The following is a 14,176-nucleotide window of genomic DNA, read 5'->3' as shown; positions in this document are numbered from 1 at the left end:
ATAGATCCAGTGCGTTAGATCTGCTCACAGCCACTTAACGATAAATGATCATTTTCTGTCACATTTTCAGAATTTTATAAAAATGTCTTGAACACACAGTGAGTTATGTTGTGAAAGTTTTCTTTGTCTGCAAATCAAGAGGAACATGGCCGCCGTGAAAACGTCCAGCTTTGCACGTGCAGTTGGTGTAACTAAAGCCAAACGCTGGGGAGATTTTACAGATACGAAGCCTTACAGGGAATATTCTCCATCCTTTATTTTGTTCTGAACTGTAAAGACAGTTGCAGTAAAAAATTAAAGAGTTGATATTACATAAGATATTAAGTACTCGGTTAGTTTTAAATGTGCCTTCCTGTATTCATCCCCAACTTCTGCTTCTTATCCTTCCGCTGACAGACTGATTCTGACCTGCAGCTCAATCCTCTAATGCACCTTTGGGATCATAATTATTTCTCCTGTCGCTGAAGCAGAACTCTAAAATAGTTTGAAACTATTTAGAAAAGAAAAAAATAGGATGGATATCAGTCAAAACGTACTGGTATCTTTTCTTTCCACAGGCCTCAGCAGAGAAATGTTCTATACTGAATGAATAAATCAGGGATTAAATGGTATTTAACTCAGGATAAGGCAGAAATGTGCTCTTATCACCCAGGCGGAGAGAAATGTCTGGATTATGACACGTAAAAGCCGAACCTTTAGCAGAGAGGGAAAGACAAATCTCTCATCTTGGCTCTTGTCCACATTATGGCAATTCCTACCCAGCACAAAGACTCAGGATTTCCTTTCATCCTCCTCTTTGCCACTGTTAAACAAGTTGGTCTGTTTTTTTTCCTTTGTTTATTTGAGAGAAGCCATTAGTGTTTTGCTTTGTTTACTCCCGCTCCTGATTGCCTTAGATGTTTTTAAGCAGCAGCTCTGCCTCCAAAATGGAGGCAAGCCCATCCTGTAATAGAATGTGACAGGTAATCCAAACACATAACATTAGAATAAGAAGCAGTCACTGATCCAACCAACTCAAAAGGCCCCCGCAGGCAATTGCAAGAAGTCTTCTTGCAGTTGCAGCATAGTTCAGAGGACTAAAAATACATCTGTCGTTTCATGGAGAAATTCCGGGGAATTTTGTAGAAAAGCCTGCCACTAATGGTCATGTCATTTGTTCCGACTTTGGTGTAACAGTTTTGTGTTTTCCTTTTGCTTAAATGTTTTGTGTCTTTTCATGTGATGAGGTTGTATTTCGCTCTGAGGCTCAACAGAAAAGTGTGGATGAATAAATCAGTGACTTCTGTTGGGATGTTGCTGCCGCCGCTGATGTTTTCAGGCTTCCTCTCCACTCCAAATCAGTCTCATCATCTTTTTAGAGAGCACTTTTGAGATCCATCCATCCATTTTATATAGCTGTTTATTCCAATGCAGGGTCATGGGGGGGTGGCTTGTGACTATCCCAGTAGCTACGAGGCGAGAAGCAGAGTACATCCTATTGCAAGTCCATTAAAGAAAGACAAACAACCATTCGCACTCACTCCTAGGGAGAATTTAGAGACACCGATGCACCTAGCATGCTTGTGTTTGGTCCGTGGGTGGAAGCCGGAGAACCCAGAGAGAACCCGTTCACACAAAGACCGAGGTTCGAACAAGGAACCTTCATGCTGCAAGGCAACGGAGCCAACGCCACACCATCCTGCGGCACTTTTCAAATATTCATTAAGAAAATATCACTGTATATTTAATGAATTTCCGTCTTTGTTTGCAGAGTGCTGAATGAGGAATGATGCTCAAAGAAACGCTGTTAATTCAAAAGCCGAGAAAAGCTGGAGGTGAAGCGTGCACCGTCTTATAAAAGCTGTCTTTCAGACAATACGCTGCTTTTTATTTCTCACTGCGTTTCTCTGGTGGAGAGGTCTCTGCTATTGATGTGCGGCTTTGAAAAGGATTGTCTAAGGTCAAGGTGAAATTTGAACTTAGAAACTGTAATCCGAAGTTTAAGAAGTGTGGAAAAAAGAAGCAGGAGAGAATGTCTTTGTGGAATTACTTGTCGTTACTGAAGATCTATCTTTAACTTTAGAGAGCAGCCAGTGAACGTAGTTTAACCCCACCATGTGCTTTTTGGGAATGCGGTTGAGCTTGGCACACTTTGATGTACAATGTGGGAGAATGGTGATGCCACTCATCTCTGCTTTATTAAGTCCAGCTGTATGAACTCAGCTCAGTCAGAAACATTTTGTGGTCGTAAATGTTTGTATTTGGAAATCAAGTTGTGGCACCTTGAAAAGAAATCTGCATGGTTGTAGATGAGCTTTTCATCTGAAAACATCTGTTCATGGATGCAAAACAAAAACCTGCATGCAAGACTGTGAAGAGGCAGATTTATGGCCCGTTTTGACAGCTCTATCAGACTGAATGATGATAAATCAAACTGTCCAATCAAGGAACAGAAAGCCCCCTGCACCGCTGCTTGTTCTTTAAGGGAGATAGACTTGAACATGAAGATGATGTGGCGATGGGGCTGCAGGTGGTCCAGACTCTCTGCAAACCACACAACTGTTATAGGCAGTCGCTCACCTTGCTGTCCTCCGGCTGTACTTTCACTGGCCTCTGGTTGTCGACAACTTTCCTCCGGCTGTTCTCTGGCTATCCTCCGGCTGTATTCTGGCTGTCCTTCAGCTGGCTTCCAGCTGTATTCCAGCTGTTTTCCGGTTGTCCTCCGGCTAGCCTCAGACTGTCCTTCGGCTGTATTCCGGCTGTCCTCTGGCTGTCCTCCGGTTGGCTTCCGGCTGTATTCCGGCTGTATTCTGGCAGGCTTCTGGCTGTCTTCCGGCTGTATTCCGGCTGTCCTCTGGCTGTCCTCCGGTTGGCTTCCGGCTGTATTCCGGCTGTCCTCTGGCTGGCTTCCGGCTGTATTCCGGCTGTCCTCCGGCAGGCTTCCAGCTGTCTTCTGGCTGTTTTTCGGCTGTATTCCAGCTGTCCTCTGGCTGTCCTCCGGCTGTATTCTGGCAGGCTTCTGGCTGTCTTCCGGCTGTATTCCGGCTGTCCTCCGGCAGGCTTCCGGCTGTCTTCTGGCTGTTTTTCAGCTGTATTCCAGCTGTCCTTTGGCTGTCCTCTGGCTGGCTTCCGGCTGTATTCTGGCAGGCTTCTGGCTGTCCTCCGGCTGTTTTTTGGCTGTATTCTGGCTGTCCTCCGGCTGGTTTTCGGCTTGCCTCAGACTGTCGTCCGGCTGTTTTCAGGCTAGCCTCTGTTTACCACAGTTCCTGTTCAGCAGTGTTTGGATTTCGGGGTAGCCACTTTTTCATGTGATCATGGGTCCCCCTATTTCCTCCAAAAGCCCTCTGGTGGGAGGCTGTTGTCCCCTCAGGCCGACAAGATGCACTGGTACCCACGAGAACCACCTGTCCCCCTCCACACATATTTGCTTTTAGCCAGACATGTTCTCTTTTTGACTAAAAAATCTTTATGTCTGAAGTGTTTTGGCCACAAACGGCCACCGTCATTCACAACTGTTCTTGGAGTTAAAAATAACTTCTATGTCTTATTATTTTTACCACTAGATGTTAGTAATTATTACACACCGTTCCTTTAAACTTAAAATTAGAATTAGAATTAGAATTTACAGCACACAGTCAGAAGAAATAAGATCCCAGCAAGCAGCAGTTGTCTGGACCAGAATGTCTTGTTGATGTCAGAGGAGATTGGACAGACTGGTTGGATATGATACGAAGACAACAGGGAGTCAGATAACCGCTGGTTCCAACTAAACTATCCAGAAGATGGTTCAGGCTGCTGCTAATGGCGTAATCAGGCCAAAAAGCTGATAATCTACCAGTTAATTCCCATTTCAGGAATCACAAATAGTCATGAGTTGTGAGTAAAGATCAGCAGAAGCACATGCAGCAGAAATGAACTTGCATGTTGCTGGCAGGACTCATCCGTGGGGATAAGGAGGTTGAACATCCCAGAGGAGGCGCTGCTCCTCCACATCAACAGGAACCAGTAGGATGTTTGGTCAGGATACTTTCTAGACGTCTCCCAGTCAAGATGCCTGACAGGCCTGGGTGGAGGCCTTGGGCAGGTCCGGATGTACCTCGGGGACTAGATCTCTCGGGTGCATTGGGAGTGTCATGGTACCCATTCAGGGGAACTGGAGGAGATTTTTGGGGAAACGGCTCAGAATATGTGGTGAAAAATACGTGGCTGGAGAATTTGACCAAATAAATCATGGAGCTTATTTGCTTCTCATTAAGACTTTGTTGTAAAATATGATGAAGAGGGAGGAAAATGTTGCCAAAATATGATCTTACTCTGTGGTAAACGAAGTATTTCAGCGCCGTTACAGCCATCTTTAAACCAAGCTCCCATCTGGTTATAAACAGAAACCATCACCTGTTTCATCTAAAAGATCCACACTAAGCAGATCACAGTCAAAGCTTTAGATGTGAATCAAACTTTTGAAACAAGATTCACTTTAATCAGAGAATAGATGCAGAAATGTTTTATGCACCGACTCACTGCCTTTAAAGACGTCTCAAACGTTGGCCATTAGGCCGAACTGAGCTTTATCAACGCAGCGCTTCCTTTGCTCTCCTCATAGTCCTGCAAACATCTCTGCTGACATGGAGGAACCTGTTGATCTCCATCATCTCAGCAGCACACAGACAGACGATGACAGCCGGCTTGAAGTTTATAAGACACGATGGAAAACATAACTCACAGTGAAGTGTACATAAAGTGGCTTCTGAACCTGATTTGAAGCAGCTGTGTTGGATTTTTTCTTTCTTTCTGACAGGTGAAAGGACCTGAAAAGACCCTGGAAGAGCGGCGCTCCAGTCTGGATGCAGAGATCGACTCCCTCACCAGCATCTTGGCCGACCTGGAGAGCAGCTCGCCCTACAAGCCACGAAGCACACAAGTACGTCACCAACAAAACGCCTCTTCTCGGTCATACTTGTGAAGGCGAAAGCATTTCTGGTTGCTTTCCAGCAAGCTGAACAGAAAGTGAACATCACACCTTCATGTCTGAATGAGCACAGCGATGCTTTCTAGACCAGTAAGACTAGTTTGACTAAGAATGTGTCGTTCAGGTTTGGACAGATGTGGGAACAAACACTGCTCGACTACATCTACCTCTGTCTGAGATCCAGTCGCCACCTGAACCCGACACCTCTGGTTTTCATCCCAGTGGTTTTTTTTTTTCATGCTTAAACTTTATTTTTTTTGCATAACTATCAAAGTTCTCCTCATCCCAACTTCAGATTAGTCTGGCTGCAGTAAACATAAACTCACTTTCAGCAGGCTGCAAGGTGAAGTTGATACGAGCAAACTGATGCGGGGCGTAGCAGCTGTAGATACATGTTGATGCAGAACAGTTTTGTTGTTTCCGGAGTGTGTTGTTGTTCACACTCAGGTTCATGGTCCTTAACGGAGAGTTTATGTTGCCTACGACTGACATGTTGCAGCCCAGGAACTTTCTCTGCAGAATAAAGTATCTAACTGAACATCTGGATGGAATTTGGTTCAGACCCGAGTCGTTTTCCGGAGATCCGGTCGGCCTTTTTCCGCCATTGTTCATCACATCACAGCAGAAGGTTTTCTGTCGGGGATGTGGAAGTACTGGAGACGCAGCTGTAATCATTGTTTCTAGCATGTCAAGACGCCTTGTTGACTTGATGAGTATGGAAAGCAGACGGGTCACATCCCACACCAGCATAGACAGAGTTCCCAGTTCCCAAACTTTATATTGAACCAGTTGAGGCATTCAGAGGAAGAAAAGTTGGTTCAGAACTTTAAAAGTTGGTTCTCAGCTTCACAAACCATGACGTCAGCTGTTGGCGAAGGCTGGATTCACCCAAACCCGTCCAATAAGGTACCGATTGCATAAAGAAAACAGAAATCAGCAGCAGGTTATCTCTGTAATAAAATGAAGCCATGAAGCCATGAAGCCCACAAACAGTTGGATGATCCTCATCTTCCTCCTCTGACATGTTTTGCTTTGAGGACGACGTCACGCGGCGTTGGCTTCATGCTTTTACGTAGCTCATCTATCACCACGCCACGTTGGCTGTAGTTACCCGCCCCGCCCCCACCTGACCCGTCTCCACCCGCCCCGCTCCGACCTGACCCGTCTCCACCCGCCCCGCCCCCACCTGACCCGTCTCCACCCGCCCCGCTCCGACCTGACCCGTCTCCACCCGCCCCGCTCCGACCTGACCCGTCTCCACCCGCCCCGCCCCCACCTGACCCGTCTCCACCCGCCCCGCTCCCACCTGACCCGTCTCCACCCGCCCCGCCCCCACCTGACCCGTCTCCACCCGCCCCGCTCCCACCTGACCCGTCTCCACCCGCCCCGCTCCGACCTGACCCGTCTCCACCCGCCCCGACCCGACCGGACCAGTCTCCACCCGCCCCGCTCCGACCTGACCCGTCTCCACCCGCCCCGCCCCCACCTGACCCGTCTCCACCCGCCCCGCCCCCACCTGACCCATCTCCACCCGCCCCGACCGGACCAGACCCGTCTCCACCCGACAGGACCTGTCTCCACCCGCCCCGACCTGACCCATCTCCACCCGCCCCGACCCGACAGGACCTGTCTCCACCCGCCCCGACCTGACCCATCTCCACCCGCCCCGACCCGACTGGACCCGTCTCCACCCGACCCGACTGGACCCGTCTCCACCCGACCCGACTGGACCCGTCTCCACCCGACCCGACCGGACCCGTCTCCACCCGACAGGACCTGTCTCCACCCGACCCGACTGGACCCGTCTCCACCCGACCCGACCGGACCCGTCTCCACCCGACAGGACCTGTCTCCACCCGACCCGACTGGACCCGTCTCCACCCGACCCGACTGGACCCGTCTCCACCTGACCCGACCGGACCCGTCGCCACCCGCTCCGACCTGACCCGTCTCCACCCGCTCCGACAGGACCTGTCTCCACCCGACCCGACTGGACCCGTCTCCACCTGACCTGACCGGACCCGTCTCCACCCGCTCCGACCTGACCCGTCTCCACCCGCCCCGACCCGATCTAACCCCCACCCATTTGCTGGAAGCATGGCCTGAACTGCTCCTACTGTGGTTCTGGTGAACCCGGAGTGAACGGAGGCTGAATCACCAGAAAGCTTTGTGGCTCTGAGACTTCACAGCTGAGCCGGTTCTAGACTCAGAACCGTGTCAAACACACACACACACACACACACACACACGCTCATGTTGCCATGAAATCCTCTGCAGAACCCCACCAACACATTCATGTATTGCATCACCTGCTGATGTTCTGGAGGTTTGTGTGGAAAATCTCTGCAGAAGGTCCAGTGATTCAGCAGACTGATTTGTGATTGATCAGTGATTGATTGATCAGTGATTGATTGATCAGTGATTGATTGATCAGTGTTGATTGATCGGTGATTCAGCTCCCGTCCTCCTCCAGAACCTTTCTGGTACTTCTCAGGACTGCTGCATAACAACACACACTTGTCCTGAGGAAAGTCCTTTATAATGTCCTGTAGACGGATTACAGGCTCTACAACAAATATATCAGATAATTAGATTTCTTTCTACTAGCGATGGCAGCTGCCATGTTGGCTCTGTGTTCCTACTTCATTCATCTTTTCTGTCCTCTGATGAAGACTGAAGGCCTACTGCTGGAACATGTCAGGTATGACTGATGGATGATGATGATTACACGTCTGATGGGAAAGAAAGCAGAAATCTGAGACACTTTTAGGCCCAAAAACAGCTTCTGTTGCTCAGTTAAAGCTGAAGTCAGATTATTGATATGAAAATGAGGAATAACTTTATTTTCAGACATTCTAGTGTTAATTTTACACATTGATCTTTTTGCATTAACGCATTTATTTCATCCGAATTAACAATACTAGTCCTTTATCAACGTGGTGGATCGATACCTAACCTTTCAGTACGGCACACTCCTATTGTAGACCTGAAACTATTCCAGATCTCTGGACTTGAACTGAGGTCGGAGGTTCTGGGTGGAATGGACAGATCCTGCTGGTTTCGTATTGATCAGAACCGCCTGCAGACTGGAAAAGCAGGCCGTCAGTTCTGTTGTTTGTGTCTTTTTCTTTGTTCTGACTGATTTTTACAGGTTTTACTTTTGTTTTACAGCAAAACTCCTACAAAGGAATTAGTCTTGATGCGCAGATTTCCTGTTGTCTCAACAGACTGATGAGAGCAGAGCCTGATTCCTGATTAAACACAAATATTTACCTGGATTATTGATCAGCACTGACTGAAGGAATCTCATAAGAAACGTTGAGACGTCTGCTGGCGACTAAATGAGTTGTGACCCATATCAGTAGTCGATATTAAGAGCAAGTTGAAAAAGCCCAAGCCTTGGGCAGTTCACTAAATTGTTTGACACATAATAAATGTGGGACATGTGAATTAAAAAGAAAAAAAAAAAAGTAACCATTTGTGTTTGGAGCAGGAAGTCTCGGAGGAGCTGGCAGCCTGATGCAGATCATGTTTCCAGTCAGATGTTCCTGCAAACAGAGTATTACCTGGGAGGTTGTTCTCCCCCTGGGGGGGAGGGGGGGACACACTGGGGACGAGCAGCTGCACCAAAGTGTAAAAAATCTCCAAGGTGTTACGAAGCTCATTCTGTGTTGTCATGTCTGGATGTTGTCTGTTTTAGTTATTCATTAAACAACGAACATGTTAGACAAAAAGCAGGGCTGAGACGGTGAATTATTGATGCAGCTCTTCATTTAAGCTGCAGATGTGGGGGGGCGGGGGCTCATGCAAGATGTACATATTTAGATTCACAGGCCTCGTGTGTGTGTGTGTGTGTGTGTGTGTGTGTGTGTGTGTGTGTTTATTTATGCGCCGGACCAGTAGTAAAAAGTTTGCTCTTCAGTCGTCTGAGTCGGAGACGGATGTCTGCGAGTCCTGACGTCTGTCTGGTTACCGACTTCCTGGTTAGAGGGAGAAAAATGGCCGCTCAGCACAAAGATGGAATTATTGCAGCTCGCTGGGGAAACGGCGGGGAGAGGGAGGGAACGCTGTGGCTCCGAAATGATAGATGTGACTTAATGATTAGTGTTGGGCAGCAAGTGTGTTGATGCTAAGTGGGAAGCTGTGATAGCATGAAATTATGTGTCGATAGATTATGGAGAGGTGAGACGTCTCACCATCTCTGGTTCGGCGCAGATGAGGGCAAACCGGGTCGACCTGCAGAGATGTGTGTGCAGCAGGTGTGTGTGCTGCGCTCCCAGTGATTGATTTACTCTGCAGGTGGTGTTGATGGTCTCACACACTGCAGCGTATTCGCCTCTGCAGGTCTGGACGGACTCTCGCTGCGATAACAACTCTCATCTGTTGCTGGGGACAAATACTGTTAATTTAATTGTTTTTTTTTTTGCATAAATAGAGGACGTGTGTGAGAACTGGTTGATTCAGTCACATGAGCTTCATCCAGAAAGTGTCTCGTTTTATGTTTCAAAAGGAAACCCAGCAGATTACAGAGGGAATATCTGGCTCTTCCTCCTGTGTGGAAACACAAAGGTGCGTTGTGTTGCATCCATAGACTGTATATAAAGAGATGGACGGAGTCTCTGAGCTGAATTGAAGCTCGGTGGGCGGTTCCTACCATCGCCATCTTGGCAGCGTCATGAGTGTCGTCTCGCCCAGAAAATACATAAATGGGCAAAGAGGTGGAGCTGAGAGGGGGGCTGTGAGCGTCATGGTGGATGATTGACATCGAACGAACTCCGAGCTTTCTGTAGCTAAGAGCTAACCGAGCTAACCCGGAGCTAACAGGAGCTAACCAGCTAACGGAGGTAAGCGGGCTAAAGCTAAGTCACGTTGTTAACCGGCTAAAAACCGCGGTTTTATCTGCCGAACTTTGAGATGAAATTACTTTTAAACGGGCGAGTTAGAAAAAAATTCACTCCCCCCCCACAGTTGTCATGAAGGTAAACCTGACCTATTAAACCTGAAATGGATTTTTGAACCAGACTGTAAACATGTTTATTTCTGCTGTAAACATGTTTATTTCTGCTGTAAACATGTTTATTTCTGCTGTAAACATGTTTATTTCTGCTGTAAACATGTTTTTTTCTACTGTAAACACGTTTATTTCTGCTGTAAAGATGTTTATTTCTGCTGTAAAATTGGTCTTTTTAACATGGGAGTCTATGGGGATTTGCTCTGTTTTGCAGCCCCTAGTGGATGAAGGGGGAACTGCAGTTTTATGCACTTCCACATAGGCTTCACTTTTAACCGCTGGAGGTCGCCGCTTGGGTGGAACGCGAGATTTTCATCATGACGTGGAACTGTGTGATGCTTTATGTCAATATGGAGAAAAATCTCTGAGGAATGTTTCCAACACTTTGTTTAGTCTCCGACTGCAAAGCGGTTCTAGGGGAAAAAGGGGTCCAACATTATTCACTCATTTTTCAGGTTCTAGCCAGGTAAACCTGTTAAACTGACCATTGGGCCTGGAAAGTTTTCACTCCCTTCTTTTCTGTTGAACCAGTTTTAACAGCAAAGAAAATTTATTCTCCATCTTACCTCCTTTATCTGTGTAAATATAAAGTGATAAATCTGTAGTACAATATATCCTCTCTGTACTGTGAGCTTTCTGTGTTGGGGTTGCATTTTATCAGCTGTAATCTGTGTTGAACACAATGCAGAAGCATGTTTCCTGTTTTTTTTTTTGTCTTTTTCATAAACTCACACAAGTACCTGTGTTCTTCCAGTGAGCAGGAGTCCACACATCCAGCCAGAATATGAGGAAACAATCACTTCATAAACACGAGCAAGCTACCAGCTTTTTGGCTTTTTTTTCTTTCTTTTACTAAATAAAATATAGTCAAAGTGCATACCTTTCTTGGGGAGGAAGGCACAGTGTATATTGGAGCAGGAGGTTGAAAGCTTTTGTCAACAAGACTTGAAAAATTGATGTGCACCTGTCCCGCTCCTAATGTATGCCTGTTGTGGAGGTTTTACCTGCCGGGTCAAAGTCGCTGCATGTTTATTTTTATCATAACGCGCCAGCGGCTTTTTTTGGGGGTGGGGGGGGTGGGGGGTTACGGGTGTGAGGTCGAGCCACCTTTGTCAGTAGAGTGCACATACATGCTCAGACATGTATTAGTCATGAAATCCTGCGCAGTTTGTTGACGTGACCCTGCCTTTTCACCGCCTCTGTGCTATCATGATGCCCTTTTTGCTTTTGCTCTCAGAGCCCTTTTGCATGTGGCAAAGATTTAGCTTTTTATTTGATTGTTTGCATTACACACACACACACACACACACACACACAGTAACTCGCTCCTCCACTGATGCTGATTCTAGCTGATTAACTTAGGTTGACCTTTTCCCCTCCACAGCTGCTCCTGTCAGTCGGTGCTCTCTGTGCATTATTCTATAACACTGTGTGTACAGTGGGCCGGGTTTCGTACTCCAGCATCGGAGCGACTGCTGCACACTAATCTTCCGCACGTGCAAGCAAAAGAAAAACAAATGTTCTGCATCTACAGATTTCTGTGCAGCAGCCAATCACATAGCCGGGTCTCCAGAATCAATAGGCTACACTGTTTCTGGCGGAGGAATCCCTCCACCCAAACACACACCGTTGTTACATTTGGACTTGGAAAGGAGGGGGACCGTATGTGAACTCACCCTCCAGATAAAATCGAAATGGACGTTGCTGCTCATTCATAAAAATCTAAGCAGCGCTCCAGCAAAAGCACTGATGCTTCACACACATCAAAACCATTTAGTTTGCTTTAGTTGGTATTCTCTGTGGCATAACAGTGGGTAATGAAATGTGATCGTTATATAATTCCCATTTGTTCCTTCTCCATCCTCATCTCTGATGCCATTTGTTAATTGACACAGTCGACTAAGTTTGTGTTGCAGTTTGTTTTGCTTATCCTGTGACAGCAGACGTTACGCCGAACCTGATAATAAAGTTTGGGCTCTTAATTGGCTCTAATTTTGCTGCTTCTCTTATCAGATGTGGATCCGAAACACTGAGTTTAATCAAACAGAACTTCCATGTAGATAGTTTTCAGCTTCTTATCGCTGACATCGCAACTGTAGATGTTGCTGTGAAGGTTAGTCAATATGACAGGAAGAATAAATATTTGTAGTTGATTAACAGGCTCAAACTCAAGCAGAATGGTTTCAATTAAAACAGCGTAGATAGAAGATGTAAGAATGATAAGAAGAAGAAGAAATACAAGGATCAGGATTTGCCTTCCAATGTTTGTTTGTTTTTTTATCAATGGCAAAATTGGGGGGAAATAGTAGATTATGTTGTAATGGACTTTTACATTTATTTATTTACTTATTGACTTATAGATGTAGTGTTGTTCTGGATCATTCCTGCTGGCAGAAATGATCAGTTCATTTTCTGGCAGTGTACTTGAAGAAGCCTCTGACAGAACACACTTTGTTGTTTCTTCTCTTGTGTAAAGGATGTGAAGAAGCATTCAGCAGCATGTGGAGCATTTTTCTCCTTTTGAACTTCTTGATTGTTTTGTCCATTTTCTCTAAATCCTGCTACATCCTCCACGAAAAGCAAGAACCTTTTCTCGTTCTCGAGAAGAAAATGGCAACATTTTGTTCTTGCGGACGAGGTTTCAGACTTCTTTTCTTGTGGAGCTTCAAAGTAGTATTGTGTGATTGATCAGACATTTGAGGTGGGCGTGGTTATGGTCGGACCAAGCGGCAACCTCCGGCGGTAAAAAATGCAGCCAATGCGGAAGTGCATAAAACTGCAGTTCCCGCTTCACCCACTAGGGGCTCCAAAACAGAAGAAATCCCCATAGACTCCCAAGTTAAAAAGACCAACTTCAGAAATAAACATGTTTACTGCCTGGTTCAAAAATCCATTTTCAGTTCATAGGTCAGGTTTACCTTCATGACAACTGTGGGGGAAGTGAACTTTTTTCTAACTCGCCCGTTTAAAAGTGATTTAATCTCCGAGTTCGGCATATTTAGGGGCGTGTCCTTTTGATTGACAGGTACCAATCTCTCGCTTAAGTCAGAAAAAACGTAGAACAACCACGGTTTTTAGCCGGTTGACAACATGACTTAGCTTTACCCCGCTTACCTCCGTTAGCTGGTTAGCTCTCGTTTTTCTTGGGGTTAGCTTTTAGCTACAGAAAGCTCGGAGTTCGCTCGATGTCAATCATCCGTCAGTCTATGGGTCGGACATTTGAGGTGGGCGTGGTTACGGTCAGACATTGGAGGTGCCTCTTCTGTCAAATGTATTGTTTTAGTAGAACAGCTAATTAAGTATGAACATTTTTACAACATGAGGCATTAAAAACACAGACCCAACCACGTGCTTTAGTCTTTGTCCCGGATCTAGTTTGGTTCTGCGGACCCAGCAAATCAGAGAAGAAGAAAAGCAGGAAGAAAATAATGCGAAAACTGCAAAAATAAAAAGAACCGGGAAAAGAAGTTGAAGTTACGGAGAACAAGAACAAACTTTGGTTTTACTTTTCTTCTTCACTTAACTTTGACAAAGAAACATGTTTGAGGAGTGGCGTTTGAGGGTGGCGACGTACGACAACATTGGAAACAGACATTCATGTACGTAAGACCGTATAAATGGACCTCATGGTGCCAGTAATCCAAATGTGTAAGACGGGTTGAAGTTTGGTTCTGGTTTTTATGGCCTGAAATTCCACACTGACCCCTTTCTGATATTAAATAATTCTTTTTCCTTGGCCCAGTTGGGAGACATGAGAGACTGCATTCATTTTAAATCCTTCCTTAGTGTGCTCCAGTGCAATCTGAGCCCAACCGGCCCCACTAATATGCAGCGTAGGCCTGTCTGAGCACATCAGATCTGTTGTGGGGGAGTTAACAAGGAGCCACAGATGAGTGTCACAACAGTGCGCTCATCATGCACCAAAGCAGCGCCGCCGCTTCGACTGAGGCAACGGAAGCTGCGACTGCTCTGACCTCTAATTCACTCTGACCTGTGGTGCATTTCTAGTAAACAAATGAATCAGCGGCCCTGGCATGACATTCTGCAACATCCAGCTCTGTGGCGCGCTGTCGAGAGAACATTAAGCATCAGGATTTTTTCTCTGACATTCATAACATGTAAACTATATGGAAATGTGTAATTAAACTATAATGTATAATAATATACTTCAGTCCACATCTGATTTATTTGATGTCTTGTTGTGTGTCATCATGCTT

General features: G+C 46.2%; 1 protein-coding gene across 1 annotated transcript in view; it reads left to right on the top strand.

Annotated features, from left to right (window-relative positions):
• lpp (LIM domain containing preferred translocation partner in lipoma) overlaps positions 1 to 14,176 on the top strand; it is a 240,056-nt gene that overhangs the window by 110,363 nt on the left and 115,517 nt on the right. Inside the window, exon 6 of the mRNA XM_079245422.1 lies at positions 4,778 to 4,900. Within this exon, the coding sequence (XP_079101548.1) occupies positions 4,778 to 4,900 (123 nt within the window). The remainder of the gene's footprint in view (positions 1 to 4,777; positions 4,901 to 14,176) is intronic.

Source organism: Telmatherina bonti (assembly GCF_933228915.1).
Source record: "Telmatherina bonti genome assembly, chromosome: 8".
Taxonomy (NCBI): Eukaryota; Metazoa; Chordata; class Actinopteri; order Atheriniformes; family Telmatherinidae; genus Telmatherina; species Telmatherina bonti.
The sequence above is the reverse complement of the archived record's forward strand: the minus strand, read 5'-3'. Positions and strand labels throughout refer to the sequence as shown.